We start from the raw sequence: 27,590 nt of genomic DNA, 5'->3' as shown, positions 1-27,590 counted from the left end.
GACTAAGGCTAGCTGAATTTTAGTCAGACTAGCGTGTTCACATGACATTACGAAAACCGAATTATTGTCTCACTCCGACTAAGGCTAGCTGAATTTTAGTCAGACTAGCGTGTTCACATGACATTACGAAAACCGAATTATTGTCTTAGTCTGACTAAGGCTAGCTGAATTTTAGTCAGACTAGCGTGTTCACATGACATTACAAAAACCTAATTATTGTCTTAGTCTGACTAAGGCTAGCTCAAATTTCAGTCAGTCGCACGTTTTTATGCTAGTGCTAACAGGCCAAAACACATTTACATTTGTCATTTTCAGAGTGTGAATGCGACCACAAAATTTAGAGGTTTGAACAATTTACTGTCTTTAAGTCTTTTTAACTAATCTACAGTTGGGCATTGATTCTTGTGACTCTTCCTATGAAGTACCAGGTACTATCGCTAATGGAACAGCACAATAACCGTGCCGTGGCAAGGCTAAGGCGAAGGCGAGTCGCGCTAGTAGAAAAACACCTAATCGAGGCATGAATTAATTAATTTCCCAAACCTCCACTTTGATCTCACTCTCGATCTCTGCATCCAGGAAGTCCAGCGTCACAGGTTCATGAAACTTGCCAGTCTGCGTGGAAATGCAATAATGAGAAATTAATTAGTGAATCATTCACTTAATTTGCCGTCACACAGCATGATTAACGATCTGCGGTGAACAAAGCAGAGAAAAACATAAACAAGCGACACCAGTGAACGATCTTGCACTTTGCTGACGTCTGTGTAACCTTGGAAGAGGGGAAAAACTTACTGGAATAAACTGGAATAAACCGTCGGGTAATTGGTTTGAATGTTGTTATCATCTGTGACCAATGTGTGTGAGGTAAATAGGAAACATATTTCTGTTATTTAACAATCATCATCCTGGAGCCATATGTCATAAAAACTAAAAAAAAAAGGAACCTGCAAATGTCAGCCAAATTAGACGGACTTAAAGTCTTAATTCAGTGTGTCACATATCTGCGGCACTAAAATGCCTCCACGACGAAGATGTGAAAATGTGCATTTCATAGCGAGGAAGCCCGGCGTTCCGAAATCTCCTAAAGCCTGTCGAAAATTGCGAAAAATATCCGTTAGTTGGCTTAACACTGTAGGTTTTTATTAACCTGGAATGACCGGGATTGAAAGCATCTGCGAATGGTTGTCAAGTCCAAGTTTTACTTTTATCACTTGAGAAACTGAGATTACTGCAATTTGTACTCGTGTTTCATGCGATTGTGATGTTTACGTGTCTGTCATCTATAGTAAATGTTCTGTTTTTATTATCGCGGCCGTTATTCAAGTCAAATTTTCAGACTTAACTGTCGGACAGTCCGTCGTTTCATTGTCCAAGACGTATTATATCAAACTTTCCAAAATTATCAAGCACTCTTGATATATTCCCACACCACACACACCAGAACAAAAGTAAAAGTATTTCCTTATTTCCTTAAGGGAAACGTACAAAATATCTCTCTGGGAAAAACCCAGGTAAAGTGTCTACTAGTAGATTGAAGAACCTTTCTCATTGTTTGGCCTTAAGAAAATTAACATTTTCTAAGAAAGGAAAGCTTGATACAGTCAATTAATTGATTATTGAATTGCTTTGAAGCTTTTTTCATGAGTAAAAACGAGATTTCTGATTGTTTCGGCTTCTTAAATGTTATTTTCTTAGTTTTTTTGCTCCATGTAACAAATAAAACATTAAAAACTGAATCATTTTGGTTTGTGGACAAAAACGAGAAATCATTTCCAGGTCTGACAAACACTGAGAAACATTTTAACGAAAACTCGATGACTCGTGAAAAAAGTTTATAGTTAGTTGCAGCTCTAATACAGTTTTATAAAATAGGAGCAAATATCATAACGTATCATCTAAAGCAGAGTGTAGGGATGACTCAGGCACATGTTTTCCCTCCGTCTAATACACTCGCTTCTACATCTCTCAAACAACAACGCGGCTCAGAGCACATTTGTGCTTCTGTAATTACCACCTAGCCATAACCGGCCACTTCAAAACAAACACAATCCTCCAACTGTCTGACTCTCGCAGTCAGAGTGTGAACAACATGGTGCACGAGACACGACGGCGCTGTTGATCAAACAAAAATAATGAATGCCTTCAGGTCGGCCCTTGATTAATCCTGATTAATGAGTTAACACTGACGGCCCACATGAAAAAAGACATTATTAAAAGCAAAAGAAAGAAATCTTTGTCCTACCATTGGCTGCAGGTTAGGGTGGAGCAGCACGTATCCGTTGGGATCGATGGCAAAGTAGTAACCATTCGGTCCAAACTATGGGAAGAAAGAAACAAAGGAAGGAATAGTACAGAGGAACAGCGTCTCTGTGTAAACAGGCTGGTGTGTTTGTGTCTTACAGTGAAGCGAGGTGTGAGTCTCTTAATATCCTCCAGGGACACGTCGATACCCATGACACCCAGGATGAGCTGGGTTTGTGATTTCTGCAAAAGAAAATAAACGTACAAAGTACTTTTTTTTTGTTTCCTGTTGTTCTTTCTGGACGATTCGAGTCCCCACTGTGCATTCGGAACAATTTCTAGGAAGTGCAGCGCACTAGAAATCTGGTATATCTCATTCCCCAAAACGCCTAAGAGGCCGCCATGACTCACTGTCAAGGCATTTCCAGCCTTGTTTTCTAGGCCTCAGCGAGGTAAACCCCGAGCACTTAAGAGGTAGACATGTCAACTCATCTTGAAGCACTTAGCTACCAGATCATTAGTTTCTCTGATCTGCAGGTTTGATCTCATTACGATTTCTGCTTTATGACATCCTAGATTCTTCTTCTTCTTCCTGTGAAGGCATGTGGGACAGCTTTAAAGGGTCCTTGGCGTCAAATGGGGAGGGGAGGGGGGGGGGATATGAGGACGAGCCACAAGAAAGCGGGGCGGGATAAAAGCGCGATGGATGAGACGATAATTGGGAGGATTCATGTTTGTATGTTTAGTTTTCTCGGGTCTGGCAAACATTACGACATGTGACGAGGAGTCCCACACTGGGTCAAAGTGTAAGACGGGAAAATTCAGTAAGTGAGCGAATGGTTTTCAGCCCTTACCTTTGAGCCTGTGTGTGTTTTGTTGAAGACGGGCAGAGTTCCAGTGATCACCAGGCCGAGCTCCTGCAGGACCAATCACAGACACTCATCAGTAACATTATTTATTTTGTATACTGTGCGGAATGTTGACGTTTATTTGAATTGACCTGTATATTTTTTATGAATAAGTTACAGATGATTCTTTCTGCCATATCTATGCTTCATAACTGTCTGATTTTGCTACTGTAATATGCTTTCCTGAGTATGTCAATCTTCATGTTTTTATATGCAGTCATGTCACATTCATTTCAGGGCATAAATTCAATTTTTCACATCTCTTGAATAAATTGAGAAATATACATTTTTTCTTGTAATATGCTCTGTGGAGAGCATATTTTTAGGTATTTTTCCTTCATACATGGAACTTCTATAAATTAGTTTTATTGTATATGTAAATAAATCAATGAAGATGTATATGAAATTATTTCTCAGGTTGGTATTTTACTACATTCTGCACAGATTGAGAAAAAGTACTTCTTTTTTCCAAGACCCCCCCAGAAGGTTCCTCCTACATATCCTTATGGAACATTGAAAATATGTATATATGTTAATAAAATACACTCCATACAGTCATATAAGATTAATTTCTCATAGTTGATTTTAAACTATAAAGAGAGTGAAAAGAGAGGGCAGATTTTTCAAGCCCCTAGATCAGGAGTGTCAAACTCATTTTAGTTCAGGGGCCACAAGTGGGTCAGACCAGTGAAATAATAGAATAATAACCTGTAAAACAACAGGAACTCCCAATGTTTCCCCTTTGTTTGTACATTTAATTATATGTTTGTACAAAACATATAATTAAACATCAGTCACAGGTATGTGGAACTGATGCCCACGGGCCGTACGTCTGACACCGCTGCCATAGATGTTTATTTATGTCGGATTGTGTCATGAAACGTTCATAAAACTAAGACTCACACATCTTCTGTGCTCTGAGTCACTGGAAAACCAGCAGCGACCAAACATTGTCCAAATAAGATATTTCCCCGTTACAAAAGGCAGAGACGTTTCTGCTGTTAACAAGGTCACCGCAGTCCCAGTCGCTGACGGCGTCTTATCAGTAAAGTGATGACAATAACGGAAGAGTTTGGCTCCGCTGGCCCCAGACGACGCTCTTATCTGCGCCGACCTCTGGAAAGTAAATCTTGAGGGAAGTTTAAGAGCAACCAAAAAAAAAAAAAAGGCCTCATGCAGCGTTTTTTTGAAACGTTAAACAGTCCCTTTTCAACAAACGTCACAGCAGCAGAGTTGAAGATGAGTTTACTAACAAAAATGTTTTTTGGCTTAACACACTTTAGACTTATCTGACAGAAAACAGAGTTCTTATCATCTTGGCAGAGCCTTGGATTGGATTATATACACCACTTTCATTAATAATCTGTTATAATATATACATATATGTATATATATATACATATATATATATATATACACACACACACACACACACAACGTACCAGTGCATCAAGGTAGACGTTGGTCCACTGGACCTGTTTGGCCTTTTTGTCAGCCTTCACCATAGGTCTGCCCAAAACGTCCAGGTACTCCTTTGAAAGAGGGACAGATAAAAGAGGGGAGTTTTATTTTGTAACCTGCACAGCAGCCGTTCAACCACAAGAGGGCATAATAGGGAAGCATGGTTCACCTGTGTGTTGAGCCTAATGGCACCTTTAGAGGGAATCTCATAGTAATAGCCTAAAGGAGGGAGAGAAATAGGTTTGTTTGTAAGATCCGTCATGACTTGACTAAATATGAGAAGGCCAGTGCAAAAAGTCTTTATTTTCAACCACTGACTGAAAATAAAAACGATCAAATTCCACTTAATTGGTCCAGAATAATAATGAATCTTAGCTTGTGCAAAAACACTGAAACAGGACATTATGTTGCAGTACATGTAATAGGCCAGGGGATGGCAGTAGCACGGTACATCAGATGGCATTGATTTCAAGATTCCGACAGACCATTAAAGATGAGATAACACATCCTTATAATATTAAAATGACAGCTTGAAGTACAAGGCTGGAAGAATTTCTGCACATATGTGTAATAAAATCTAACCTTAACATGTTTTGACATTTTTACCAGATCATATACTGTACATATTAGATTTGTGGTACCTTTGTTGGCACATGCCATCCACTGTATTGGTCCTTTGTCATAGTTGTGTTGACCGACTGAGAATGTGAAGACGCGCACCTGTGAGGGGGGATTAATAAAAGACAAACAAATACAATGAGGAAAAAAACAACAACAGCAACAACAACACACAAACCCCATGTGGCATTTTTCTTCTGTAGAAAGTGTTTATGGTTCCTACCGCTTGCTTTGGGTTGTGTTTCTGGAAGATTTCCTCCGCCCGCTCCTCTCCACCGTCAGTGAAGAGCATGATGATCTTGTTGCAGTTTGCTCTCGACACATTCGTCTGAGGAAAGAACACAGAAAGAAAAGATGAACTTGGTAGCAGGCTGTAAAAGTAAACACTTGGAGGAAGAGCTGAACAAATAGCTTTGATTCACTGATTCTAATCATTCAGTTACACTGAAAACAACTGCTTTTCAAGTCACTCGTCACTTTAATTGTGCAGCCGTGCAGTGATGACTCCGCCCACGTTGAGTAGGTACTATTTTGTAGTGGAAACGCAACCTAAACCTAAACCGTGCCATGACAAACAGCCATGCACTCTCAATTTAGTGTGTAGAGTGATACCTAATCCGAAAATCTGCATGGAGAACACCCACACACACACACACACACACACACACACAGGGACAACATGCAGAAAGGCCCTTGTTCTGACCCGGGTCGTGAACTGCTGTGAGTCTTCCTGCTGCAAAGGCAAGAGCGCTAACCACTACGCCCACCATGTGGCCCTTAAATAAATATAATAATAAAAAATAATACTGTTGTTACAGAGAGCACTCTTGTTTGTGAAGCAAGCCTGGTCCTGGTTTAGACTACGGTACATTAGGTTGTCTGTGTAACAGGAACAGTCTGAAGTAGTCAAGTCTAGAAGCACGTGTGCTGAAGCTGTAAGGACCATGAACAACCACAAGAGGGCAACACACACACACACACACACACTCTTCATGAGAACACACCAGTGTGACTGAGTTGTGTCGTCATGACTTACAAGATTAAATAAACACTGTAAATTAAACAAACGTCGAGTACAGAAGTTTTGTCTTTATATTTAGATTAAATATAAAGATTGACAGCAGGGTCCTCATCCACACACACTCACACACACAGACACACACGCAGAAAGATTCCACTACACTACACTACATACACTTTACTTTACCTGTGCGAGCTGCTCGAAGGCCAGCTCGAAGCCGCCCTTGTAGTTGGTGATTCCCCTGGCGACAATTTTCTGCATCACCGCCTCCTTCAGGATCTTCTTGTTGCGGACGTTGGCCTGCACCAGGTTCTGGAAGCACGCCACGTGCGAGGCCGTCCCGTTGAACTGGAAGGGTAGAAAAACAGGGGAAGGAGGGATGACGGGAGGTGGTGGGAAGACACCTGCACATATTTCCTGTTAAATATGTGGCCTGTTTGTCCCTTCGTCGCACAGTCATGCAGTTTTCCCCTTACACATGTACTTTAAATAACATTTAAACAGAGATTTTATTCAATTAAAGGTGCTTATGTTTTTTATCTTTTTGTTTTTTTTTTTAAATCAAACTCTGCACAGACCGAAGGGATCTATTGGAGCAGAAGGAAGGATTGGCAGGAGAGTTGGTGGGGACGTGAAAACAGTGGCATAAGGAGGTAAAGAAAAAACACACACACAAGAAGCTTTGTTATGCTACAGATACAAACGCTTTTTAAATTGACATTTCCACAGCTGTGCATGTGACGTGGCTCTGACATGAATTGGAGGAACATATGGAACACAGTGGATATATATCGTGATAGCGAACTGCAACACACAGCGTGAGGTTTCAGGACTGCAGTGAGCAGTGGATTTTTATCCAGGAAGTGAAAAACTAAATCTTCACTTGGTCCCGAGAGACTTTTTTTTTATCTTGCCAAAGGATGCTGCAGCTCACAATGTCGGTTTCCAACGATTCAACATGTTGGTGGAAGTTTCAGGGCAAATAACTGCCAAGACATTGGTGCTCTGAACAGAAGCACGCCTACACACACACACACACATACACACAACCAACAGCAAGCTAGAGCTTCATTTAATGTGTAAAAAACATCTTAAAATATCACAGACAGTCATAAAATCTGCAGTATCTCATATATATATATATATATTTATAGATAACGTGACAATTGCTAGTTTTGCAGTATTTGCGAGGACACTCATAAACAGGAAATTGTGTACTTTTACTTTGTTTTCATGTATCTAAAACACAGTATTTAACGTATTAATAGCAGTAATTATATACAATGTATGTCTATAAAATTTAGTTTTGATATGGACACATTTTATTAATTTTTCATTAGTTTTAGTTGTATGTATGTTACTTTGACCCTTTTGTTCTTTGTATTTTGGTTTTAAATTATTTGTTTTTTTTATTGCCTTTCATGTATTATTTTGTACCACGCTTAAATAAATAATCAAATGATTTTGTAAGGATATACCCAGTGTACTGTACTCAAGTATAAAATTCACATAATCTGTACTTTATTTGTATTTCTATAGCAACTTGTACTTTTCCTCCACTACATTTCCTCTAACTGTCTTTGTCACTCGTTACTACCAAATAAAATCAGAAGAAGAAGAAGAAGAAGCGTTTGTATTATGGTCTGCATTTATATTGAGCTTTTCTAGTTTTGATGAGCTGCTTTAACACTACAGCTTTCATCTGCAACATGGGGTTAAGTGTCTTTGCTCGAGGACACTTATAGACGAGCAGAGCCAGGAATTGAACTCACAACCTTCCAGTACATGTCACATACTTTAAGTAAGTTCACCTAAGTTAAAACCTGTGAAACACTGTAAAAAGAGACACACAAAGACGTATCGGCTGACTGAATAAGTCACAAACACAGATGTGAACCCGGCCGAGTCCCTTTCACAACACATTTTTGTCATGAAAGACGATCACAAAAAACAAACAAACTTCCTGCAAGGTCTACAGGACTGAGCTGCGATCCATCAAATATGTGTCACCGCTGCCTGATTTCATTAACTTCAAAAGCCCCCCCACACACACACACACACACACACACACACACACACCCCGCCCGTCACTTAGCTGATTTGCAGGCTCCAGACAAAAACATAAACCATGGCTTTATAAAGGGAAGTGAAAGGGAAATATAATTAATGGTTAGTTTGGAAAGCAAAACTGGGAAAAGGGACCGTGTCATTCATATTCTCTCTACTGTCAGAGGGAAATTACAGCAGGAAACAAAGGGAATATTAACGAGGACTGAGGAACGCTTGATGTTTCCTGCATGCACCGACTTTAATGCCACACATGACAAACATGATAATTACAATAATATAAAGTGAAATAAGGATGAAAAAAAACAACAACAATTATTGTTGGGAAACATCTACTTCTTTCTGAGCCCACAGACGGGAAACAGCTAATCTGACTCCATCCCATAAATCCTTCCAACTGCACCTGCGGGGCTGAAGCTCGATAACTGACATGGGATTAAAAAAAAAAAAAAAAAGGTGCAGAATTCTGAGATTAAAGAAAAAATCAGAGTTCTGAGATTAAAAAATTCTGACTTTAAAAGAAGATTTCACTTTAAAAGATTAAAGAAAAAGTCAGAATTCTGAGATTAAAGTCAGAATTCTTAGACAGAATTTTAAGATTTAAGTCAGAATTCTGAGATTAAAGAAAAAGCCAGCATTACGAGAAAAAGTCAGAATTCTGAGATTAAAGTCTTTCTTCTCTTGTGAGATATTTAATCTAAGAATCCGCCGTGGCAAATCATCTGCCTCTAACTTGCCGTATCCTACTTGCTTTAACTATAAATTATAAATGAAGTTGCCCTTTCATGCATTTCTGTGCATTGAACACTGGGTGGCAGAATTTAAAAAATTATAGGCACAAAACATACGTGTGTGGAAATGTAAAAAGAGCATTAACCTATGTCAGATTATTGTATTGTCAGTGAGGTGATAATAAATATAATCTAGATAAATCAAATCCGTGCTTTTTGGGATTTATGTTTAATACTCGGTAATAAGGCAGTTTATTCTTTTTCTTTTTTGTATTATTACATTTTGTGCCTGTTATTCCACTGTAAATAATGAAACCTGAGGACACATCTGATTCAGTCTCTTCACTTTCCTTTGCCATATAATTGCCTTAGCACCATGTTTTTTTTTTAGGTAGCTAACAACATTAGCTCGTTAAATTAGAGCCTACGTCAATGCTTGGTCGTTGCTTAGCAACAGCGTGAAGAGAAGGACGGGCCAGCGCCGTCTCTAAAGGATGAAAAATCTCGTTATAGCGACGCTTTTTCGCGTTTCACTTTGCCTCGCTACGTTAATCCCTCCGCCACAGAGGCAAAATAACCATAGTAACCATTTTAAACAGCGGCTATTTTTCTTTTCCACACATTAAGCAAATAAAGATGGATGTGTATTTTGTCAGCGACCATGTGAGGAAAGCCTTTGGTGCCTCAAGACTCGATACAGCGAACGAGGGATTTGCTATTCACTGCTCATTTGTCAAATTTATCTTGTGGCAATCCAGGGTTCACTTAAGCTGTGTCATGTGTTCGCTCTATTAGGCACACGGCGCTGACGCTCGTGTGATATTTCTCTCATACATGTCCCGACATGGACACACACACACACACACACATACTGTACACATAACCCACAAAGACACTCAGAATCAGACACATGAGTACACGAGCAGGGCGTGCATCCATGCACATACGTAGCCGGGAATAAATATCCACCCATGTGTGTTACATGAAGACACTTAAAAGGTCACTGACAGCAAATAACTGTCACAATGACGCTCGACAATGTGTGTGTGTGTGTGTGTATTCAAAGAAACACACAGAATGTTGACGTAGCAGGAGGTCGAGTATGAGCCGCGCGAATACTCACATAAACCATGTTGACGTAGTCGTCGTCGGACAGAGTCTCCAGCATCCAGTTTACGGACGTCCGGATGAGTGTGAGGGTGAGACCCGAGACGCTGCCGCTCCTGTGAACAAATAACAAAACAAAACTGCATTACAAACCACACCAGAGGCCATTTTGGGTCCATTTCATCCACTAGCGCCAACACAAGAGTCAAGCCGAACAATGCCGAACTGCAGATCGGTTAGAACGACTTAACAATCCTAAAAAACGTGGGTTAATCTCCAACACTTAGCAAAGGAAATGTCTAAAATCTCTTCATTTAACAGAGGCAGTTTCATGCAGCCGTGCAGTGATGACTCCGCCCACGTGGAGGAGGTACTATATTGTAATGGGAACACAATCAAACCACAGCGTACATACATACATACATACATACATGCATACAGTGTCTAAAAAAATGCTTGGAAAACACACAGAAGAAGTGCGTTTAGGGTTTACGCTTTTGTCATTTTTGTCCTTTGTTGCCAAGCAACCAAAACGTGGTGCATTGATGCAGAGAAAAATCTACTTTCTCAGTTACTTTGCTGTTTGCTGCGTGTGTGGAGAGTAATTTAATATGTGTACTGAATGTGTCTTGTTTTCCAAGAAATCGTTGTGAAGTTGTGATTTCTTCCGTGTGCACACGAGTTTTCCACTAATAAGCAATCGACATGATTATTACTTCCATTAGGGGAAAAGTCCATTATCAGTCATCCTCGTAAAAATGACATGAGCTGTGTGCCAATGTCTTGTCTCTGCTTACACACTAACTGTAAGTATTAATTAAAAATATTATGAACCAAAGCATTACAGCTGTACAATGTCTCGTCATTCCTCTGTGTGTGTGTGTGTGTGTCGAGTAAAGAGGTGCAAGTGGACACATTCAGTTTGTCGTTTATCACACCGCGTTGTCATTGAGCCGTGGTGCGGCGCCATTAGTGTCATTTATAATGAAACTCCAGCCGAGTGGAAACAGTCAGACAAATTACACGCACGCTGCAGACTGCGCGACGCAGCACTGTAAAAAACATGATTAAAAAGCCACAGAAAAAAGCAAACTAAATATAAAGTATATTATGTGTTTGTTTGTTTTTTTAAACATATAAAATATAAAAAATGTCATTTAAAAAGAGTCAAAGATTACAAAACACCAAAACCAACAATGGATTATTTCTACAGAGAGTTTTTGTTGCATGGGGACTATTTTCACCTGCGTATAAATACACTCTCTGTGTGCTGGGAAGTATTGGAAAGTAATGGATTACATTTACTCGCATTACTATAATTGAGTAGGTTTTTTGTGTACTTGTGTACAGGTGAATTGGTGTAAATTAAGGTGAGAAAGTCAAAGCATTTGTGACCTTTGACCCATTTTGACTGACACTATGTGTTTACATATTTTATTTTGTCAGCCTATTTTAATTTGTAAAGGTTTGCCTTCAATTAAAAACAATTCATGTGAGGTTTGACACAAGAAAGTTAACTAAATTAATTTTACTGAGTACATTTTAAAAAAACTACTTTTAGACCAGCACTTTTACTTGTACTTAAGTACAAAATAGTGGTACTTTTACTTGAGTAGAATATTTCAGTACCAAAGTAAACTACACTGCAGCATGTGGCTCACTCTACTCAACAGGTCCGGGAAATAGTTTAGCATTTTTCAAAGATTTGCAGTGAAAATTAAAAACAAACTTGCATTTAAAGATGCATAAACGATATAATATATACATAAAATACACTCCCCTTTCACTTAAACTGGTTAGAGCAGAATTAAATCATCCAAGTTTATGTATTTCTTGCAAAAATCTCTATAAAGTTCTATCTATCATGCGCTCGTCACTCACGCGTCCACCAAGATCAGCATGTCCTTAGGTGACGCCGCCCCCTGAATGTACCTGGTGAGTAAGAAGAGACACACAAACACAGTGAGTGAATTGAGAGAATACAACTACAGTATGTCAGACAGTATTTTTTTTTTGTGGGGGAAAACTAATCAAACTGTAGTTTGGGCTTCTTTTGATCTGCAGTGGCTTCATCATAATAAGTGCTCTGCTGTGTTTGGTGAGCGCATGGCGGCCCAAACTTTTTTGCTGAGACGGCCAGAAGTGAAAGTTGGTGGCAGGCCATGGGCCAAAAGTAAACACATATTGAATTGTATTGTGTTGTACTCTCTTTTGTGTTGTGTTAACATGGGAGCATTGGCTTTAACATATTTTAATAACAACAAAAGAGAACAGCATTTATTTGAAATTTTATTAGATGGATTATCCACTTTTGGGCATCGTACATTTTTTTTTGCAAATGACAGTTGAATATGAAAATTACACGGCTAGATTTGATGAGTCGTGTGTGTGTGTGTGTGTGTGTGTTGTGACAATTGTGACTGCTTAAATCCAGCATCTGCACTCACCACGGTCGCCGACGCACGTCGTAGAGGTCGATCTTATTGGGCGAGTTGCTCAAGTTCATCCAAGGTGAAGCTGGGAAAAGACATGGGGAAATAAAATTAGGATTTGACCTGTTCTTGTGGCCGTGTATGGAACTTGTACGTCTTCTTTTATCTCACGCCGACTGATTAATCTGCTCATTTACTCTTTGCTGAGAAGTTCAATGCTGTTCGCCGTGACACAAGAGCAGGAGTGCTTAGCTTAGCTTAACTTAGCTGAAACAAACGTTTGCCTACACAATTCAAACGATTCTTATCAACGTAACAAAAGCTTAGTAATCAGAAGACACGTCACTAGTTAAATCTGTACAGATAAACAAAATGTGACTTATAGGCTGCAACCAGTGACACTTGTTGTTAGCATAACTGTTAGCAAAGATGGCGGACACTGTTTACATTCTGGGAATGAGGTCCCGCCCCCCTACGAGTGGCTCTAAAAAGTGAGGAATTAGTGTTGCAGTTTCAAGGCTCGGGCCAAGTGTCACTGGTGGCCACGTAACAAAAAAAAAAAGACAATATTTCTCGACTCAGAGGAAACTGAGTTTGGAAAGCACACTTTTTCAAAAATACTACCCCTATTCTAGTACAATACAAAGCTAAATGCACATGAGTGAAGTATTCCTTTTATCGATTAGTAGTCAATCAACCAGCTGTTGTTTTGAACTCCTTAAATGTGATTTTTTCACAGTAAACTAAATATATTTCAGTTTTTGGAAACACTGCTGAACATTGATTTTTCCTGACTGCCTCCTTTTTGTCACAAATGATCCGTCTGTCAGCATGTGCCACTTTTGTAATTAAGTGTGAAACAGTTGCCATGCGTACAACCAGGTCCACATATACAACATGTTTATTCATCAAGCGCTCTGAGTCTTTTTCAGTCCAAATTCAAAACAAAGACAAAGTCGGCCAACGGCGATTTAACAGCACCGCCCTGACTCTGTTTGCGTTGCACCTGTCGGTAAAGTGATGAAACGTCCCTTTTTGGTGGCTCGTCCACGCAAAGGACTACAGAGAGGTCAAAAGGCTGATGGATGAAGCCTATTGGCTGCCGCGCTGCTCACCTGGGTAATAGCGAGCCAATCCCGTGGCGGATCCAAACACCTGCCACAGGAGTGAGGGATCTTCCTCCTTGTTTTTCCGGAAAACATCCTCCAAGGCCTCTGTCCAATTTAGCTCATTTAAAATGATGGTAGCTGGAGCACAGAGAGACAAGAGAGGGACAGAATACATTAGAATAAGAATCGCTCAAACAATGCCGCTGTTTCTGCTCTAAAGTGTCTACTGTCAATGATTTTTCTTGGTGGTTCACCAAGAAAACTCCAGAAAAGTGTGCAAAATTGAGGAAAGAGGGAGAATAATAATCAAGTTTGCAGCTCTCTGCCGGGGAGAGTGGGCTTACATGTCAAACTGATGCTCCGCGTGACTCATACTCAGACGTGTGTGTGTTTTTGTAAAAAAGCACTAATAAAACAAAAGCAAAACTGAAACATCAGGGTGAAAGAAGGGACACACACGGGAAAAACTGACGTTTGCTGAGACGCAGTCATTTGGCTGGATAACAAATAGCCGTGTGCTCAAAAGTAAATCACGCTAAGTTAGTGTGAAGCACCTGCACCTATAATTCAGTTAGACAATTAGGGAATATTGACAACTCGGCAAAAAGAGTTACGGGTGAGGGAAAGGGAGAGGGGGGGGAGATTTAATTTATTCCTAAAGACTTGCCAGAGAGGAGAAAAAAAAACACAGTCATTAATTTTGAGCCATTATTGAGCCAAATCGGACTCAACAAGCAACTGGGATTTTGGATTAATCCAATTTTGACTTTCTTCTCAGTATTAAAAGTTGGTTTTGGGTTCAAAAAGAAACCTGAGAGACTACGAGGCTACAGCCATGTTTCAGGAGGTAGAGGCGGTTGACGGGGGGGGGTCGATACTTGGCTCCTGGATACCAGACCCAAGCCCAGCAACCCCTGATGGTCAGTGACAGGGCGAGTGAGCTGAGTTTGTACCACATTATTTTTGAAATTCGATTCAGTTTCAGGTTTGTTCAGGTTCACGTTGGCTGGCATTGGAATCTGTTAAAACCCAGAGTGAGCACACATCTACACGTCCATGACACGATGGCTTGTATGACTTGTATGGAGTTTTATTTAAGCAAGTATTAAAAAATAGCACTCAAAATGGACAGTTTAAACGACGTAAACAGGTACATACACAGTAATAAAACTTAAAAAACAACAGGTTTTTCTCTGCTCACTGTCCCGTAACTCCTGTGCTTGACCACGGCTCTATTTCCATGCTTTGTAGGATAAATAGAGAGTTTATGCCCAGGCTTTAAAATGTCTCCCTGTGGTGCCGTAGAGCAAAGTGTGTCCAAATGATAAGTGGCGACAATTTGTCCCGGCCTGATCTCCTTGCCTCCCCGAGGACGGCCCTTAATGGGTTAGCCCTGCTGGTTTCTGTGACAGCAGTAATAACAATTGTCATGGTAACAAGAGATCGCGCGCGGGATGTGTTGGTATTTTTCACCCCGCACAGCACCAGTGAGCAGTGGACTAACGAGGAAAGGACATGTGTGACGACACGGGGACAAGATAAATGACAGAGACGGAGCATGTGTCCTTATTTTTATGAGTTTCCTTTGTGTAGAATTGATAAAGCCATTATAGTCCCTCACAGGGATTCTCAGACATACACACCCAAATGTGTAGGTCAGGCTCCACTGATGAGCCCTTGGCAACAATATCAAATATGTGGCAAGGCAGCGTCCTCTAATCTCCGCCCGCCAAACGCTGGAACAAATCACGGCTTTAATGTAAACAGATCCATCTCTGCGGAGACGCGGCCGACGCTGACTCGAGGTCACCGAGATGAGGGGAAGGAAATGAGTATGAAGTATCACCACAGCAACGCACGCTTATGATGTCCTGAGGGATCACGAGGGGTATAAGCGTGTGTGCGAGTGTGTGCGCCTCAAAGAATATAGACAGTTTTAATTAAGTTGTTTTTTATTATTGCAATTATTGCCGATGAATCCTTGTAAGCAACTATGGTTGTCGTCGTCGTGTCATTTCCCGCACGATTAAGATATCTGTTCAAAGTTAACACCGAGCGCATCGCAGAGGACGTTGCCGTAAATACGCGATAAAATTCCGACTGTTTCTGAAAGCTGAGAAGTTGCACTTGGTATTATTACGGTAATTTCACTCGCACTGCCGCAGGAAGCCGGCAAATCAGCGTCTCTGTTGGAAAAGGAGAGAGTTGAAAAAACTTTAACAACAAATCTGGTGTTCATGTACAACTACAGTGTTTTTTTCTCAATAAAACTTTTTGATTTTCTTCATTTTAAATTGCTGGCACATTATTTAACATGTAGTAAATTGTAAATAACTGCCACATATTCAAAGTTATTGGAAAAATGGACAAAGGCACAGTCACAGGATCAACTTTCCGGCCCTTATATGGTTAAAATAAGCAAAAAAAAAAAAAGTCCAGGCGGAGATTTTGTGGCGTTAGGTTTGAAAGAGTTAAGCCTTATAATTTAAATCAAAATATACAGCCAAGAAGCACATCAGACTATCTGATATCATTTCCAATTGGTCAGAGGGTGCTGCAAACACAAACTCGAGTCATGTCATGTCAGGACACGTCAGGAATGAATTTCTGGTAAAAAAGATGTGTTACAGTGCTCGGATTAAGGCATCGGGAAGACAAGATACTAAATATTCCCAGTGAGACATGTGCACGCTTTTCAAAAACAAATCAAACAGGACTGTGGCACTGATTGATGAGGTTGATGGTGATGGGAGACGAGGGGAGGCCGCGTGCCAACAGTGCCCTGTGGTGTTGCCTGTCATCAGCTTACTGGTGGCTGAGAACCCTCTGTGCATTTGGAAGTAATTACATGTTGGGGGCTGAAGTGGTGAGAACCTGCAATCATCGAATCATCCACTCAATGATACTCTGACACTCCACGACCGACTGCGACGATGCGAGCGCGAACACATCCTTTCCACGGCACGGCACTGACAGCCACTTTCAAACACCATCAGTTTTACAACTTTTCTCCAGCATAAATATTGTGGTTTTTTTTCCATCTTGTTGCCTCAAGACCTACAGTAATAAAACTGCTGATCCAAACTTTAATTTGTGTTCTCTGGTCTAAAAAGGACGGCCACTGCATCGGCCACACAACCCCTGAGATCTGTAAATGACGCAAATGATCAAGTTTCACTACGCCAAAGAAAGTAGAACGTCCATCAAAAACCTTTTGTCCCGACTACTTTGGATGGATGAAATGGACTGCAGTTGGAGTCAAGATGATGGAGGTGATGACATTTCAAATGTTCATATTTCTCCTACTACATTCAATCAACTTTATCTATTTGGCCACAATGTTAAAAAGGAATCAAGGAGTTTTAAAATCATGGACGTAAAGGAAAAGTGAGCAAATACCAGATATTTAAATCCTTAAAAGATCACAAGGTCAATAACAGCCTCAAAATGTCTGGACTTTTTTTTGTTGTTGCTTATTTTAACCATAAAAATGCCAAAAAAAATAGGTGCTTTTGGCCATTTTTTAGAATAACTTTCAATATCTGGCAGTTATTTACAATTAACTGCCATGTTAAAATAGTGTATTGCCAATTAAAAATGAAGAAAAACACTGTAGTTGTACATGAACACCAGATTTTCTGTGTTCAATTTGAAATTTGAACAATATAAAACGTATTTGTAAGAACATTTGTTTGAGTTTTTGTCTCAAGGCGTTTTCCCCAACTTTTTTCCTTTCTGGCGACAAAGACGCTGATTCTCCGACTTAAATTACTTTAAATTACCGTGATAACCACACTTTGACGTGCGACTTCTCAGCTTGTGCAAACGTGTCGTTGAGGGTTAATGACTAAGACTAAAGTTAAGAGTGCAGTGTGTGACACGGCAGAAATCCTTCATAAGAAGCTGTACGAGTAGATACAGCAGGATTACGAGAAAGAGACTTTATCAGGGAGGGGGGAACTTTGTGCCATGAAGGAGAATCTAAACCCATATCTCAATCAGCTGATTAGAACATCCCGGGAAGGCGTCCAACTTGTCACAAGGACACAGGTCGCAGGCGTAATGGCAGTGATATAAAGGAGGGAGGGAGGGGGCCGCAGATGAAGATACCTCTGAGTTTGGCAGCCGGCGTTGTAAATGAAACGGGACGAGTGTCAAGTGGCACAAGAGCACAAGAAAGAAGTGGGCGGAGAGAAAAATCAATTTGTACACTGTGAGCTTTGCCACGGGGGCTGTGATTTCAGCGACACACACACACACACATCTCAGAATGTCACAATGTGTGTGGGTGGGTGGGTGTCCCGGGGCTGACAGGTGCCACACGGCATAGCCGCAAACGGGCATCAGACGAGTCTCGGCTCTCCTGCCACAGCCACACTGCTCATCTCCTCTTATAACGTCCATGCCAATCTGTTTAATGAGCGAGAAGACACACACACACACACACAGCAGAGTACAGTAGGTGTATGTAATGTGACTCTGTCTCTCTCTCTTTCCCTGACACGCACTCACACACTCTCACACGACACATAATAACGAATCTGCCGTCCGAGCGGCCGCACTGAAATAGATTCCAATCAGCAGCGCTAATGCGAGGCAGAAAGACGGCGGCACATTTGTTTTTTCCCCCCGCACATTTAATATACCTAATGGAGTGCAGCGAGGGATGAGGAAGGAGAGGAGGTTACAGGCCGAGGTGAGGAGATGTCAGGAGAAGGAGAGAGGAAATTACGGAGGAAGAAGAAGAGGGCGAGGTGGCGCGCAAGGACACAGAAAAGGAGGAAGATGATGGAAAATTAAGGCGGAGTGGTTTCTCGGAAGGAAAATCGACCCCCAATTAACGCTGCGTGACACGTCTCTCCTTGAAGAAACAGTAAAAGCCACGGGCGGGGACGACCGTCTTGTCTAGACAAAGTGTTCCCTAATCAAGTTACCAGTCCTCCCTCCACAGAGCACGATAGAACACCAGGGTGTGTCTAAGTAGACATGTCTCCTCCTAATACACACACACACACACACACACACACACACTCTCGAAAACACATTGCCATGGCAACCATGGCAGTGCTGTCCAGCCAGTGTGGCATCAATGTGGCAGCCCATCCTTGCAAACAGGAATCCCATAGACCACAATACAGTATGTGTATATATATATATATACATATATAGACGTTGTCTTCTGTTTTGCTAGATGAAGACAACCCTGGAAGTAAGAGTATACTGATTAGCCACCAGGGGGCGACTGCTGATTGCAAAAGAAAGTCAGTTTGAATGGAGGTCTATGGGAAAAAATTAGTTTGTGCTTCTTACTTGATATTTTCATGAGGACTTCAGGAATGGTCTCAACTGCTAGTTTCGGCTCTTCCTCAATAGAACAGGATTTTTTTTTCGAGAGAAGGATGAATTATGAATGAATTAAATACTTTTGACACAATAACAAAAAATTTAAATAAAATAAAACATATTTTAACTGATCAATACGTTTCTTTCCCATCTCTGAACACATACTGTAACACGTGCCACAGCAGCAGAAGACAACACCAGCCATTTTATGAGGTGTCCTGTGTACCTAATAAAATACTGGTATTAATAATTAAATGAAAGGAACAACTTTTTTTTTTTTGAACACCCCGCTGCAGCTGCCTGTAAAAATAACCGAGTACATTTAGCCGTTCGGCAGTAACAAAAGTGTTGTGCGCAGTCAGAGGCCTGTGAGGCCTGTGAGGCCGCTCACTCTGCACATTTATAGTCCACCTCATGTGCACTGACTCACTGTATAAGGGCATTAAAGTAAGTTACGTGGACGAGTCCACTGCTTTTAGCAGGCCCACTGTGACGGCCATTAATGAGATTGATATTGAATGCTCAATTAGGTTTGGGGAGTGGGATTATAGAACGTGCTGTGTGCCTGCGAATGAGCACGCTATTTAACTGTCTTGATGCTTGCTTCATCCATGAGGGGTTCAGTGGGTAGATGACACATATGGAAATATGCCGTTTTAACTGTTTGACTGATACGAATCACAACACAAGTCATTTAACATTTATGAAGCCAGTATCATGTTATGTGTACGTATGCGTGTGAAAATATTCACATTTAAGCGCTGAAAAATCAGATAAACTAGAAAATATTCACATTCAAGAAGCTGAAAAATCAGATTAACTAGAGAATATTCACATTCAAGAAGCTGAAAAATCAGATAAACTAGAGAATATTCACATTTAAGAAGCTGAAAAATCAGATAAACTAGAAAATATTCACATTTAAGGAACTGAAAAATCAGATAAACTAGAAAATATTCACCCTAAGAAGCTGAAAAATCAGATAAACTAGAAAATATTCACATTCAATAAGCTGAAAAATCAGATAAACTAGAGAATATTCACATTTAAGAAGCTGAAAAATCAGAAAAACTAGAAAATATCCACATTTAAGAAGCTGAAACTATCAGGAATCTTGTTTTAATCATGAAAAAAGCTTCAAACCGAATCATCAAATCGATTATCAAAATGTATTAATTGTTTCAGCTCTAGTTCTGACCCCTGAATGGATACAGAGTTGTGGTACGCTTCAGTTTCTCCTACATTTAAATGAACTTACAGATTCCTCAGACTGTGAGACCAGTGTCACGAAACACATGTCAGATGACACACCTATTTAACACATGTTTTAACGGCGTCTCACTCACAGCTTGTTTGACATGTTACTCTGAAAAAATGTGACACAAAATCCTTTGAACCTAGTTGCAAAAATGCTAATGTCTTGCAGGAGAACAACTCCCAAATTTTAGCCTAGACTTGTATCAGTCCTAAGTACAGTACAGTGTTACAGTGTCTGTTTCATATCTGGTCCTGATGACGCATTAAATATAAAAAGTCTGGCATTTTTACGATACAAAATGTCATTACTGTAAGTTAACTCTTGGGTGACTGGTGGCCTGTCCACATGCTAGGCGGGGGTCGATATCTCTATGAAGTTATGGCTCTAACTTAAGATCAGTTCAACGAGAGAGAGGTGGCAGCTGACAGAAACCAGCAATAAGAGCGTGAATGTGTCTATTCTATTTCTGTACATAACATGAGCCCTTTCCGAGAGTACATACTGTATAAAAGAGGACATGTTTGCGCAGACACCACTTTTTGCAGCAGTCTGTGCTACTGTGCTATAGGCCAGAACCGGCCCAAGGGATGAATTTGCTAAAAAAATTTAATTTTGTGAAATATCATATTTTTCAGTTCCAGATACCTCTAAATGGTTGTTTCAGGTTGTTTTTGTAAAAAAGATACTTCATTAAATGTAAAACAATGGTAAAAATGGTAAAATGAGTTCCAACAAGATGAAATCATTCCCTAAAAAAACATTTGGTGCGACTGTCCCAAGAGGTCATCCCGGTCAGCGGTGAACGGGAGGGAAAGCAGCAGCTGGTGACTGACCAGGGTAAAGAGGGGGCTGCAGTGAAGTGGCCATTGGCCTTTTGGTATCTGTGCTATATTTAGACCGGGACAGGCTGGTGTGGAACTGCCTACACTGCAGTCAGTGCTGGGAGGCTGAGCTCCAGATCATGGAATGTACAGTAGTCACCGAACATAGCGATGACGGGGATAATATGAGACAGACAGACAGACAGACAGACAGAGGGGTGCTAGGCGACGGTTGCTACTTTTGTCTATTTATAATGAAAGGTAATACAATAGGGAATGTGCTTTTTTTTCTATTTTGTCTTGTTCAGAGTTTTCCGTGTCATCATGTGGTCATACGGCTCTGCGTGGGTGTGGAGGGCTGGATTTCCCAAACTGCTTGTGAGACTTTTGGGGGAAAATCTACCCTGACTGGGGGCGAAGCTGGGGGGAAGATCCAATCAAAACAGCCCAAAAAGACGTCGCCTTCAACGCGTTTTCATATGTGGTGTCACAAAGAGTCAGAAGTCACAAAATTAGACCGTTTTTCTTCTTCTTTTTGCTCCTTAAAACGAGCCATGAGAACTTTGAACTGTGACGTATTTCCAAATTTCACAAATTTCACAAATTCAATCCCGATTCCAAACATTTTGAGTAATTTTTGCTCTGGTGGTGTTTATAGAGTTGGTGTAGGTTAGATTGCCTCGGCTGTGCTGAAAAAAAGGATATAAGACACTCTATGGTGCACATTCTTATAGCCTCTGTATAAACTGTATGTTTAAACATTTAAAAAAGCAGGAGTTAAAGGGTTAAATATGCATGGCCACATGTTTCCTAGGATAAACTCCGCTCCATAATGCATGTATTTCAACTTACAGCCCTCGTATATATCCGTGGGGATGTGGACGGCGGTGGTGTTGTAGGACACGTGACGTTTAAAGTCGGGATCTACGTGGAAGTCGTCGGGCATGTATCCTTTCTTCTTCTCCTCCGTCTGATTGAGCTGCACAAAAGACACAAAGGACAACAACACGACGGCCAGTTTTGAAAGTGAACACTTTTCTCTTCTTTTTAGTTTTTCTTTTAACTTTCCCCCCTGTAAGAAGTGAGTCCACACAGTCCTCACACAGCGAGGACGACACGGTGTCAGTGTCGAGCGCTGGCTGACCTCGTCACTCGTGGCACATAGAAACTGCAGTGAAACATTATAACCCAGTGGGCTGTCAGTCAAATCTGCAGTGACACTAGTTTGCTGTGAGTGTGCGGCTCTTGTGGCGAGGAATTAGATGCTGATCCCTGTTTATCAGAGCAGACGGGTGACATCTGAGGACAAGGGCTCTCAGTGAGGAGGCCTAGTGCACTTATATCATATGTGTCCTTAAGTCCTAAATCCTTAATAAAGTGGGAAATGAGTAGATCTGGATTCCTGATGAGTTTAAAAAAAAATTGTTATCACACTGACAGAATATCAGAACAGTGGAATGAAGTTGTACTTACACCATCTTTGGCATTGTAGTAAACAAATTTGTCAGCCTGCAAAGATGAAAGAGATGAACAATGAGTGATCAAATATAAAAAATAATAATAAATGAAAATCCTTCAAATGGACTTTTAAGCATAAGTGTCAAATCAAGATTTACCAAAGAGAACGTACAAGATTTAATCGTGAAATACAAGTCAACAGCGTACGGATGCTTGACAGTGCATTTAAACCGTGCGATACAAATGATTGGATCTGTTTTAAGTAAGGGGGGAAAAAAAAACTTACATAAACACTTAAAAAACGGGGAAAGATGAACAAATCAAACCATGCACAAAAGAGAATACATGCAACATAAAAATGAATGAGGGGAACGATTGTTTGGAGACGATTAAGCAGCAGCGTAGAGTGATTTATAAGAGGCATGTTAAATAATATAAATATTTAATGCACAGTGTATTTCAACGAGGATTTCAGCGCTTTAAACGGGCCAAAGACATAGTTGTTACACCTTGTGCGTGGGTTCCCTTGCATGTTCTCGACGTGGGCCTCGCTCCAACACACCTGATTCAAACGAATGGCTCGTTATCCGGCTTTGGCAGCGCCTGATGACGAGCTGACCGTTTGAATCAGGTGTGTCGGAGCGCGGCGACACCTAAAAACATTACGCTGCTCTACTTTCTGTCCCTGCAGTGCAGCTGTGGTCCGTGGTTTGACGCTGAATGAAGCTCAGTGATATTCACGGTGATGCTGTTGTTTTGCTCTCGCTACCGCCGGGGCTTCCTGTCAGTACGCAGGCTAGCCGAGCCGCTAACGAGCTAGCCTGGGTGCTGACACGAGGACGCCCTGCAGCGGCCATGAAGCTGGAGTGGCTCGACCACCTGCCTCCCCCACCTCTGACGCTGAGGCACACGAGGACGACCGCGTCTGTAGGTGAACCAGTTTACAATTAGGTTGAGCCGAGACAACCGTGCCAAATGCCAGTTTCGCTTTGTCGGCTCTCTCTTTCCCGCTAGCTTGCTGTTTCCTGTGTCCCACCTACTCGTGTCTGCAGTAATCGGCACTGATTGTGTCCAGAGTCGCCTCAGAAACTCTATTAAACATAAATAAAACTTTTTTGAGTTCTAAACCCTCACACACTTGCTGATTGCTGTGCACACCGGGCATTCCAACTATCCCCAACTAGTACTGACTGGTGCAGACTCGGCCCAAGTGTGAATCGAGGGTAAAATCGGGCATAAAATCTTGTTGTGTGTCCTCAGCTTAGTTAAACTTAAACTTAAATATGCTGATTTGGATATATCACGATAACACGAGACTGTGTCGGGTCACACCGAAGCGCAGTCCCGTGTGGACAATGAAATGCTTTTTTTAATGAGGTGCAATCTGATCTCTGCCAGGTATAACCGCATTTTTTAAAAAGTGTATAAAAGTAGACATAATATTCTACACCTAAAACATAACAGTATAGATACTGAAGTCTAATTTCAGGCTCTGAGTTACAACTGATCCTCATGAAATGTGGAGCACAGTCTTTGGCTGCACCCTGAACGTCAGAGCAAAGCAAATAAATGGAATCTTGTCACAGACTAAGGTTTAAACACTCAGACGTTTTGTTTTTATTGTCAAACGTTTGTCTTTTGGACGGAAGCACATCTCCACTACAGCTAAACATTGCTAAATTACCGCACTGAGGGCGTCTGGTCCACATGGTTCCATCATCAGATAACAATAATGATAATAACGCTGCATATCCCATAACTTTATTAACTCTATTTACAACACAAGTGAGCATCGAGAATAACAGGAAACTTTTAATGCGAACAAATCATCACAATTTGTCTTTTTAAAGCTAATAGGCTAAGTGGAGAAGCTGAAGTTGCTCCAACAAAGAATATATACATATATCATTGGTCATCTGTTTAATGGCTTCACTACAAAAGATGAATGTGATTTGGAAAGTTTGGAGCTAACTTAAAGTACCGTGGGCAGTGAAAAGCCAAGAGAGCTGCACTGTAATTCCCACAGAGACTGAGGAATGGGGGCTAACAATCAAGCTGCAGTAATCGAATGAGTAAAATTAAAAATTATAGCTGAGTTCATTTTATTTGCTGTACATTCTCTTCTAATATAATCCCAATATTTAATTAATGGGCAATATCAGAATGTGAGCATTGTGTGTGTGTGTGTGTGTGTGTGTGTCTCTTCACAATAAGCTTGCCAGGTTGTTTCTGCCAATTATGAAGAATAATGAAATTCAATCTTGCACAAAGTCATTAGGGCACGCTTGTCACTGTAATGAGATTTGCCACCAAATTAGTGCAATCAACAATATTGGATCATGAATAACAAGTCCCTCCCTCCACTCCTCTCGCGGAGTTCATGACACAACCTCTCTTTGCCCGTGAGTGTTAATAACATCATCAGATCGAGCCTCCACCGCTGACTCATTCACTCATTCACTCACTCACTCACTCACCTCACTGTCGTCCCTCCACTCGTGCTCCATCTGAAACTTCTCTGCTTCTGTTGCCAGCCTCTGAAAGCAAAGTGAAACACACGACATGTTAGCAGACGACACGTTTGCGCGAGCTCACTTTGCGTTACCGTAATTGCGCGACGGTTTGTGTTATCGGAAAAATTCCAGCGGTTTCTGAAAGCTGAAAGCCAATGTGTGGTTATTACGGTAATTGTTGCAGGAAGCCAGAGAATCAGCGCCTCTGTCACCAGGGAGAAAAACACCTCTATATAGTACCTCAAAAGGTATTATTTTAAATATGTTTTCCTCTCTTCAAATTTGACATTCAACATGCTAAATCTGGTGTTTTTTTTTGTTTTTCTTCATTTTAAATTAATAATGCATTATTTAAATTGTCAATAACTGCCAGATATTGAAAGTCAATCTGGAAAAATGGGCAAAAGCTCTTTTTTCTGGCACTTTCTTGCTTAAAATAAGTCTAGATAGACATTTTGAGACATTTATGTTTGGTTCAATGCTATTTATGGTAATAAATCTTACATTATATGTATATATATATATATATATATATATATATATATATATATATACACATATATATATATACACATATATAGTTGAGTATGTGCCCATGAAAAACTTGCCAATGCCTAACAGCTTATTCTGACTGATTGGATGATTGAAGTCTGAAGAAACAAGACATATTATTGTAATATATTGTAAATTTACTGTTAATTGATTTAAGAAACAGGGGCCTCAGTAGCATGACGAAGAACCATACACAGCCAAAACACTGCTAGAAGCGAATCGAACGGTGAGATCCAGGCCCGGCAAGCTCAGCATAAATGCTGAACTGAGGTCAGTTAAAAAGTCCCAGAAGTCGTCAAAAACCAGCTTTTATCATGGTGTGTCCAGCAGAAATTTGAAGTTACACGTGAAGGAAGGACATGTTATCTTATTGCATCTTTGAAAAGGGCAGAATGAGTGTGTTTAAGGTAAAAAAAGAAAAGAAAAGAAAAAGAAAGAAGCTAATTTCCTCTCCGCACCTGCAGGTGTGAATTAGCCGCGACACAATGTAGCACTAAAATTAGACGCACACCTTTTCCATCATCTCCCAGATCTGATCCTAATGACTAGGTTAATGGGTTTATAATGGGCCCCAGCTTTTAATCTCTACCTAGTCCAGAAAATGCACTGTACTATTAATTTCCCCGGGGAAATATCAAATACCAAACCCAGCTCCGAGTCAGACATGGAGAGAGATGAGATCTGATGGGGGCAAAGGAGTACATTCATTTATGAAATGAGAGAAGTGGGCTAAAATGATGAATTACTGAAGAACACAATCTGATCATTCAGTGTTTTGGTGCACAATGGTGCACCGAATGGTATGGAATGGTAAACATCACACCAACCATTGCAACTTTGGGAATTACTCATCTGAAACTAAGCTACAAACCAGAATGCAGTCAGGTAAATCACTGGGAACCTTAGGAATCGACCTCATTAAACAAGCAAAGACACCGGTTTCACCTCATTTAGATGACATCAACATTCAATTATTTACTCAAAACACCTTGAGCGAGCACCAGGTTACTTTCTCATCATAATTACATTCATATATCACTTTTAAAAACACAAGTTTTCAAAGTGACTTGACGGAAGGAAAGAAAAAGAACAGGATACTCAGGGACGGACACATCACAGCATCTTAACACATCTGTCTGAAAGAATTATAAAAGGCGAGGCCAGCACGAGCAAATAAAAGAATAAAGACAATAAAAACATCTGTATATCTGAGCCTTATCTTCTCAGGTAGGTTGTTCTCAAGTCAAGGAGTGAAGGAGAAGAAAGTATTGATAAAGGGTTAAAATAGACAATTTTGCCGGGAAAGAAAATACCATTATATTGAAACATTACCCTGTATTTGGCTATATATCATATATCTAGATTCTCTAATCCTCTAGTAAATTTCCTAGAGAGCTAAAAGAAATATGATCCAATGACTCCAAACATTTAACAGTCCATAAAACAGACATTGCTGCAGCAGTGGAGCTGATGTTTATCGCCCTTCTGCTCCTCCACTGCACCTCTCTAAAGGTAAAACCCTACTCGCACGTCTTAATCAATTGGCTCCGAGGCAACATCTCGATAATGAAATCACTCCCTCCTGCAGATCTGGCTTCCAAGCACACGTTAATGCCTGTGAACCGTGCTTTTTTCCCCCATAATGCATGGCAGTGGCAGAGGGGGTTGAGTCCTCTGTGGTCTGAAACACGGCTACCTCTCAGTTGTGACTCATTAGTGTGGAAAACGTGCAGCGGCTGGCTGTCAGAGACGGTGGGACCTCGCGGCTCCAACAGGAGTAAAGGTGAAAACGTGTGGTGTGTGTCTGTGCGAGTACAGCGGGGCATAAAAGATTCACTCTGCTGTTAATACTCCAGTGTCACATGTCACCCGTGAGAATCTGGAATCCCGTTTTCGTGATTTGCCCCACGCCATGGAAGGTCACAGACGTTACCTGCAACCAGGTGC

The 27,590-nt window shown here is 40.8% G+C and overlaps 1 protein-coding gene across 1 annotated transcript in view; it reads right to left on the bottom strand.

The window, feature by feature from the left end:
* The window catches only part of cacna2d1a (calcium channel, voltage-dependent, alpha 2/delta subunit 1a), an 86,679-nt gene that overhangs the window by 28,005 nt on the left and 31,084 nt on the right, over window positions 1–27,590 (bottom strand). Inside the window, exons 4-19 of the mRNA XM_058624205.1 lie at window positions 25,056–25,115; window positions 22,594–22,629; window positions 21,973–22,099; window positions 13,705–13,836; window positions 12,605–12,674; window positions 12,039–12,089; window positions 10,174–10,273; window positions 6,439–6,600; window positions 5,455–5,559; window positions 5,255–5,333; window positions 4,783–4,832; window positions 4,595–4,684; window positions 3,099–3,161; window positions 2,404–2,487; window positions 2,246–2,320; window positions 544–615 (exon numbers count right to left, since the gene is read on the bottom strand). Coding sequence (XP_058480188.1) covers window positions 544–615; window positions 2,246–2,320; window positions 2,404–2,487; window positions 3,099–3,161; window positions 4,595–4,684; window positions 4,783–4,832; window positions 5,255–5,333; window positions 5,455–5,559; window positions 6,439–6,600; window positions 10,174–10,273; window positions 12,039–12,089; window positions 12,605–12,674; window positions 13,705–13,836; window positions 21,973–22,099; window positions 22,594–22,629; window positions 25,056–25,115 — 1,356 coding nt within the window. The remainder of the gene's footprint in view (window positions 1–543; window positions 616–2,245; window positions 2,321–2,403; window positions 2,488–3,098; window positions 3,162–4,594; window positions 4,685–4,782; window positions 4,833–5,254; window positions 5,334–5,454; window positions 5,560–6,438; window positions 6,601–10,173; window positions 10,274–12,038; window positions 12,090–12,604; window positions 12,675–13,704; window positions 13,837–21,972; window positions 22,100–22,593; window positions 22,630–25,055; window positions 25,116–27,590) is intronic.

Source organism: Solea solea, chromosome 3 (genome assembly GCF_958295425.1).
Source record: "Solea solea chromosome 3, fSolSol10.1, whole genome shotgun sequence".
NCBI lineage: Eukaryota > Metazoa > Chordata > Actinopteri > Pleuronectiformes > Soleidae > Solea > Solea solea.
The sequence above is the reverse complement of the archived record's forward strand: the minus strand, read 5'-3'. Positions and strand labels throughout refer to the sequence as shown.